Source organism: Raphanus sativus, unplaced genomic scaffold (assembly GCF_000801105.2).
Source record: "Raphanus sativus cultivar WK10039 unplaced genomic scaffold, ASM80110v3 Scaffold4375, whole genome shotgun sequence".
NCBI lineage: Eukaryota > Viridiplantae > Streptophyta > Magnoliopsida > Brassicales > Brassicaceae > Raphanus > Raphanus sativus.
In genome coordinates this window covers 1-7,334 of record NW_026619677.1, presented here as the reverse complement: position 1 = coordinate 7,334, position 7,334 = coordinate 1, and the positions used below count along the sequence as shown (strand labels likewise).

Here is a 7,334-nt window from a genome sequence, read left to right as displayed (position 1 = left end):
ATTGATAGTAGTATAAAGAAATAAGTATATTGTTTGGAAACATGGATAGTAGTATAAAGAAAGGAACATTAGTGACTTAATGTATGTTTAACTATAAAGTATAAATGTGTATTTAATTTAAAAACTTACAAAATAAATGTTAGGTCCAACAGAATGTTTCTGATTTAATAAGATAGATTAGATGTATACTTCCAATTACGTAAATCAAATAGTTCAAACCACACTCAAAAGTAGGGCATTTTCCATTTTTATAGGAACTTCTGTACCAGAAATAATGGTAATACCTTACCCCATCCATCTAGAAATCTTGGTTCGAACCCTATGATTTATACTCTTTATCACAAACATATGTATTTTACAAATTATCTATTAGAAGACAAAAAGAACAAAAAAGAATAATAAATCTAACATGAAGATTATGATAACATAAGTCCCTCCCTACAAGTCATGAATTTAGAATTCTCGCAATAAAACAAAACAACAAGGAATGGGGAACAAAACAAAACAACAAGGAATGGGGAACAGAAAGGGGAAAGAAGGGACCATAGAGATAAAAGAGATAAGAGATCTGGTGTCGGAGAAACAACAAGTTATTGAAAAATCTTGGGAGAAACAGAAGTTATGGCCCTTCTGGGACAATTCAGGATTCAAGATCGTTGTTAGTACTAGTCTCCAAGAGATGAGTTTTTTTTTTCGGTATAACTTGTAGTTGAGGAAAATCTAAGACAATGGTGTAGCCGTGTAGGTGTATAGTCTTGTTTAGAATGGCCTCCATCCAAACGTAACATGACAACATGTCTAGTCTTGTTTAAAATGGCTCCATTAAAACGTAACACCATTACATTAGCACAATAGTTTCCTCTCTAAAAAAAGAGATGTTAATTAATCAAAAGTCCAACTGATCAATGAATAGTATTAATACGACCAAAGTATATGTATAACAAACAGGTCCCGTAGCTCAGTTGGTTAGAGCGTTGGTCTTATGAGCCGAAGGTCGCGGGTTCGAGCCCCGCCGGGACCATAATTCTGGGCCATTCGATTATATTTTACTTTTTTAAAAGCCCAATGAGAAGTAGCCCAGTTCACACTTTCGGCCTTATCATATGATAATATTTGGGTTTCTGAAGCCCAAAGAGAAGTAGCCCCCAGTTCACACTTTCGGCCTTATCATATGATAATATTATCCCACCTCCCAGCTTTTTTTTTTTTTTTAACAACGATTTTATTTATATATAATGTAATATTACACATAAAATAATAAAAATACAACCTTTTTCATAATATTATCCCACCTCCCAGCTTTATCCAAATTTTCAAGATTTCCAACCTTTTTTTAATTATTACTATATATTATTGAGCTCTTTCTAAAAAATAAGGACCAATTATAAAACTATACATTTGGCCGGAAATGTCACTAAATGTCATTATATAGTGCAATTAAGTCAGTTTAGCTTAGTTACTTTGACAATAGGAGTTTGACTCCTCTTTTTAATCAAGGTGTGAACACAAATCGTGGTGAGAATGGAGCTATTAAAAAGGACCAATACTTGATTGTTGTACAGCAAAATTAAATTTAATATGCCACTAATTGTATACAAAATGATTTAATTAATATAAATCTTGTTTTTAACAATTAAAACCAGTATCATTGTGAGATCATTTTTGGTAGTATGTCAGTCTAACCAGTTGCAACCTAATATATTCAAAAACAATAGAGAGTGATGGATCATGACGGTTGTTAGTAGGTTGCATTAAGTTTGAATGGTCAAACTCAGAAAGAACGAAAAATACCAAACCCAATGTACTTCAAACTCTAAAGATCTTCTTATATAATCTTTTGGATTTCACTTTGCGAGATGGCTGTCACCAGATGGTAGCATAGCATAGGCATCTCTAGTCAGAGCTTCATTTGTATACTCACAAATCAATTCATTATTATTCATTACACCAGAGGAGAGAGAAAGAGAGATTCATCATCATCATCATCATCATCATCATCGTCATCATCAATACTTTTTATTTTTGGTATGATTTGATTTTTGATTGTCTACGTATCAATTTCTCTTGTTTGATTGAAATTTGCTATATTTCTTTTTGGTATGTATATGGTTAAAATTTCCTTATCAGGATTCTACACCCTTCTTTTTAGGTGCTAATTGTTTCCAATATCTTATCAAAATAAAAATCACAAAAAAAACTTTAAATGTTGAAATCCTTTATAAATGTGTGTTCTAACGACCATTTTGCTCATTGCTGCAGGGTTGATCTGATTTAAGATTTGATAATAAAGAGTAACAAAGGAAGAGTTCCTGGAATGGCCACGGTGGGCTTGGAGCCTAGTGCTGCGGTTAGAGAGTTTATTGGAAACGTTACTGATGTTGATAGGTTACATGAGGAGATGATTCACATGAGAATTCAAGATGATAAAGTATGTCTCCTTTTTCTATTTCTTTAGTTTTGATGCTGTTTCAGATTGTATTCTTATTGCTCTTGTTCACCAGGAAATGGAAGCTACGATTGTATATGGCAATGTGACAGAGACTGGTCATATAATAGTAACTACAATAGGTGGAAGAAATGGCCAACCAAATCAGGTTTTGTGACCGTTCTTGATCCTTAAACAATAGTTCATTAGATATTATTTATATATTTCTAAGTGCATTTTCTTGGATGTTAGACAATCAGTTACATGGCAGAGAGAGCTGTTGGGCAAGGAGCCTTTGGAGTTGTGTTCCAAGTGAGTTCTTTCTTTCTTCAGAGTGGCTTCTCTAATAGTCTTTCCCACTGTGACATGATCATTTTTTTTTCTCAGGCGAAATGTTTAGAAACAGGAGAAACAGTTGCGATAAAGAAAGTGTTGCAAGATCGAAGGTACAAGAACCGTGAGCTACAAACAATGAGGCTATTTGACCATCCTAACGTAGTGTTATTGAAACACTGCTTCTTCTCGACAACCGAGCAAGACGAGCTTTACCTCAACTTGGTTCTTGAGTACGTTCCAGAGACATTACACAATGTTATCGAACACCACAGCGAACTTAAGCAACGCATGCCTCTTGTTTACGTCAAACTCTACACTTATCAGGTAGATTGCAAGCAAACCTTTAATTAACTTGTCTTATTGAGAGAGTTTCAGTAAGTTTTTCTATGTTTTTTGGCAGATATTCAGGTCCTTATCATACATTCACCGATGTATAGGCGTGTGCCACCGCGACATAAAACCTCAAAACTTGTTGGTGAACCCACACACTCATCAAGTGAAGCTATGTGATTTTGGAAGTGCCAAAGTATTGGTGAGTTTGATATCTCTCTTGGAAGCAGAGGGAGCTCAAACCATTTATTAGATCAAAACGCTGACTCTTGAAAAAACAGGTTAAAGGAGAGCCAAACATATCATATATAAGCTCAAGGTACTACAGAGCACCTGAGCTTATTTTTGGAGCCACTGAGTATACTACATCCATTGATGTCTGGTCTGCAGGTTGTGTTCTCGCTGAGCTTCTTCTAGGACAGGTAATAATAAACTTCTTAAAATAAAATAAAAACATCTTTGTTCTGTTTCAAGTCCTAATATGTTATTTTTGTTCATGGTGTAGCCATTGTTCCCTGGTGAGAGCCGTGTTGATCAACTTGTAGAGATTGTAAAGGTCTTAACCTCTTCTAAAAATGTACAACACTTATATATGTTGTGTAATGACAATACTTGACTGTATTCATGATCTGAACAGGTTTTGGGAACACCAACAAGGGAGGAAATCAAATGCATGAACCCGAACTACACTGACTTCAAGTTCCCTCAGATTAAAGCTCATCCATGGCATAAGGTTTTTCACAAGAGGATGCCTCCAGAAGCTGTTGATTTGGTCTCTAGACTTCTTCAGTACTCTCCCAATCTCCGTTGCGCTGCTGTGAGTCTTTGTAACCTATCTCACCATCCTTCCTTCATTTCTGTAAAATATCTTATTTTGTTGAACTTGTGATCTTTGCCAATTAGATTGATGTATTGGCACATCCGTTTCTTGACGAGCTTAGAGAAGATCCCAATGCGCGGTTGCCTGATGGAAGTTTCTTTCCACCACTGTTCAACTTCAAGCCTCATGGTACTTACCACGTTCTTCCTTTTCTTGGTTTTGGCACGTTGAAATATACTATAGATAAATGGACTTAAAAAACTCATGGTTCTTTATTAAATAATGTGGTTTGTTGAAAGCAGAGCTTAAAGGTGTGCCTCTGGAGATGGTGGCTAAGTTAGTACCTGAACATGCTAGGAACCAGTGTCCCTGGCTCGGCCTGTGATTTAATTTGTTGTTACCTGTAAACACACAAAAACTAGAGGGGAACAGTCTGAGAAAAACCATATCTTCTCTATTTTCTTCCTCTGTTTTGTTAGTGTTATTCAATCTCATTCCTATGATTCTGTAACCCTTTATTCTTTGTAGTGAGTAGGGAAAGAACAAAGATTTTTATTCTGAATAACAAATAAATTCATTCTTATTTGTTGTGTTGTGTTTTTCTCCAACCTTATACTTAAACAAGCGAAAGCTTTAGTAAATTCTTTTTGATGAATTAAATTGAATCATATAAAAAAGTGTTAAATGTAAAAAAAAAAAGAATTGGTTACTTTAAAAAGTTTTTTTTTTTAAAACTAGCATTCAAGAGGAGGATATACTTTACAAGTTGATTTGTTATGACCAAGCCCCTTACACTTACTACATTGCAGCTGCCGCTTCACCACCTCTTCAGCCGGTGTTTTCTTCTTCGGCGGCCTCCCCGGTGGCCGCCTTGTAGTTGGTGGTGTTACCGTCATAACATCACCCCCTGAGCTCTCTCTACACATCTCTCCTTCCAACATAGGAACCAGGTTTATCGACATAGAGTACGTCAACCTATAGTTATCAACACTGAAGTATCTAGAACAAAAGTCATAAGGACTAAGTCCGTTGCAGCTGATAACCGCAACCGCGTGGTGACACGGTAAGCCCGTTAACTGCCAACCTCTGCAGCTACACTCACACTGCGCCATGTTCACCACCTCGTACGTCTCTCCATGGACTTGAAACAAACTGTCATCCGTGGATGAGGACGTTACAGTAAGGCTTTGCGCTTTTACACACTCGTTCTCTAGCTTTACTTCCATGGAAGGAGTTAATCTTCTTCCATTAGCCTCATCTCCGTTGATCCGTCTCAGCTGAATCATCCCCATGATCTTCCCCCGGATCACATCAACCATCTGAGTTATAGGTAGATCGTCAGCGTCTGAAGCCCAGGTGAAGAACGGTTCGCCAGAGTTTGACGTCATGTGGTTGTACCTAGCTCCAGGAAAGTAAGCGTTGGCCCAGTGATCAGGCTGGCTGTTGTGCATGATCCAGTTATAAGCGTCCATAGAGAGCTCTCTGATTTTCTCTACACATCTCTCGAACGAGTCAGGTCTTGGTGCATAAGCTGCATCAAAGAATAACCGCTTGATGTCCTGAGAGAAGGGTCCTTTTAACTCTCTGATGAGCTCGTCTGTTAGATACCGTAAGCAGTAGGCGTGAAACGAGCCAACAAACACTCTCGGGATCAGTTCTTGCAGACTCTTCAGCCTTTCCGCGACGAAAGTGATGGCGTTGGAGGTGGAGAGAGCGGTCCTCAGCTGAAGCAAGAACCACTCCCAGTTATCCTCGCTCTCAGCGTCAACAACCGCAAACGCTAGTGGGAACACTTCCTCGTCCCCATCCACAGAAGTTGCCGCTAACAGCGTCCCCTGATACTTCGACTTCAAGGGGACGCTATCAAGAAACACCAACGGCCTACAACCCTCGAGGAAACCGTAGACCGAGGCGTGGAACGCGACGAAAACGCGGTGGAAGGACGAGTCTTCCTTGGTTGCGAAGGCAGCGAGGCTGCCTGGATTGGTTTCCATAATCTTCTCGCAGTAAACGGGAAGCTGCTTGTAACCGTCCTTGTACGAGCCTTGGAGCTGCTCCCTCGCAATCTCTTTCCCGCGCCACGCTTGAAAGTAGTTCAGCTGGATCCCATACTCTTCCTTGATGTCGCTGACGATATCTTTCGGTTTGTAGTCGGGGAACACTCTCAGCTTCTCCTTGATAATGCTGGCCACCCAGCTCCTGCTAGTCTGGAGGCCGCTGACGCCGCCTCCAGCGCCTTCGCAGGTGTGCGAAGGAGTCATCTTCTTGATGCAGATCAGCTGAGTGGTCGATAGCCTCGAAGCGTGGATCCTCCAGGGACAGCCTTCTGCTTTGCATCTGACAGTTACTCGGTGGCTATCGTTCTTCTTGTAACGGAAACCGAACTGGTTAGCGATCGCGTATTTCCGCAGGGCTTCCCGGAACTCGCCCACGTTTTTGAACCTCTGTCCGAGGCCTGTGATCGTGTTCTGCCATTGCTGCGTTCTCGCCTTTGTGAGAATGTCTCCTGTTTGATTCTGGACGTCGAGAATCGACGGAGTTATAACAATCTGTGAATCTTCTGCTGCTTGGATCATCACTTGATCTATTGTTACAACGGGAGGAGGAGCTGAGACTGAGACTGAGAGTGAAAGGGGAAGATCTTCGTGTCCTGTTGTGTCATCATCTATCATGTCGTCCAGAGGAATGGCTTCAGATAATGTCGTTCTGCTAGATCTACAAGAGAACAAAAAGTAAAGATGATCAGGGCCGGTTCTGGCATAGGCTAGTGAAGCATATAGCATTAGTAGATGAGGATTTTGATTTACCTGCTAGCCTCGGGAGGAGCTTCTTCTTCTTCAGGAATAAGATAGACATCAGCAGTGTTAGAGTTCTCGTGGAACTTGATCATCCGTTTCAAGTCTTTATCGTTAGAGATGGAGATGAGAGTCTTCTTGTTATCAGGGAGAAAGTATTTGAGACAAACTGTGTTCCTGGCGTCGCCGCAGTTAAACATCTCACCAATCTCTGAGATGAAGTCTTTGAAGTTCGTATTTTCGTCCACGTCTATCGCGTGAGCTTCGCCGCCTCTGTAAGTTAACGCTCCGCTTTTCTCTGTTAGAAACTGCCCGCCAGACATGCATATTGCTATCACCCGTTTACCTGACATGTCCTGCAATAAGAACAAAGGAAGCAGTTAGCTCTCAATCACTGTAAAAAAACTATTAAAACGCCAAGAAAAGCGATGCAGAGCAATGTCATAAGACACATTCAGAGTCCAAAGACTGAGACTTTTCAGATTCTAACCCTAACCCAAATCAAGCATTTAGCTCCAGAAACTTGAAGCCATGGAGACAACAAGAATCATCAAAACTGTAATAACTAAACAGTTCAATTTTACAGAGAAAGAGGCAAAGTTTTGAACTTTATGGTTCAATCCCAATT

General features: G+C 39.7%; 2 protein-coding genes and 1 non-coding gene across 3 annotated transcripts; 2 read left to right on the top strand and 1 right to left on the bottom strand.

The window, feature by feature from the left end:
- The first annotated feature begins 947 nt into the window (after nucleotides 1-947).
- On the top strand, nucleotides 948-1,021 carry TRNAI-UAU (transfer RNA isoleucine (anticodon UAU)). Its single transcript has one exon. It is a non-coding gene; the product is annotated as a tRNA-Ile (tRNA).
- A 729-nt stretch (nucleotides 1,022-1,750) lies between these two features.
- LOC130507351 (shaggy-related protein kinase gamma-like) lies at nucleotides 1,751-4,494 on the top strand. The gene is made up of 11 exons (XM_057002068.1): nucleotides 1,751-2,025; nucleotides 2,260-2,428; nucleotides 2,502-2,594; nucleotides 2,678-2,737; nucleotides 2,813-3,085; nucleotides 3,162-3,293; nucleotides 3,373-3,513; nucleotides 3,597-3,647; nucleotides 3,729-3,908; nucleotides 3,995-4,100; nucleotides 4,214-4,494. The coding sequence occupies exons 2-11, from the start codon at nucleotides 2,315-2,317 to the stop codon at nucleotides 4,294-4,296; spliced, it is 1,233 nt and encodes a 410-aa protein (XP_056858048.1). The 5' UTR covers nucleotides 1,751-2,025; nucleotides 2,260-2,314; the 3' UTR covers nucleotides 4,297-4,494.
- A 123-nt stretch (nucleotides 4,495-4,617) lies between these two features.
- Nucleotides 4,618-7,164, bottom strand: LOC130507350 (uncharacterized). Its single transcript, XM_057002067.1, has 2 exons — nucleotides 6,719-7,164; nucleotides 4,618-6,626 (listed from the first exon to the last, which is right to left on the bottom strand). Exons 1-2 carry the CDS (start codon nucleotides 7,057-7,059, stop codon nucleotides 4,646-4,648), a joined length of 2,322 nt encoding a protein of 773 aa, XP_056858047.1. The 5' UTR covers nucleotides 7,060-7,164; the 3' UTR covers nucleotides 4,618-4,645.
- Between the last annotated feature and the right edge of the window lie 170 nt (nucleotides 7,165-7,334).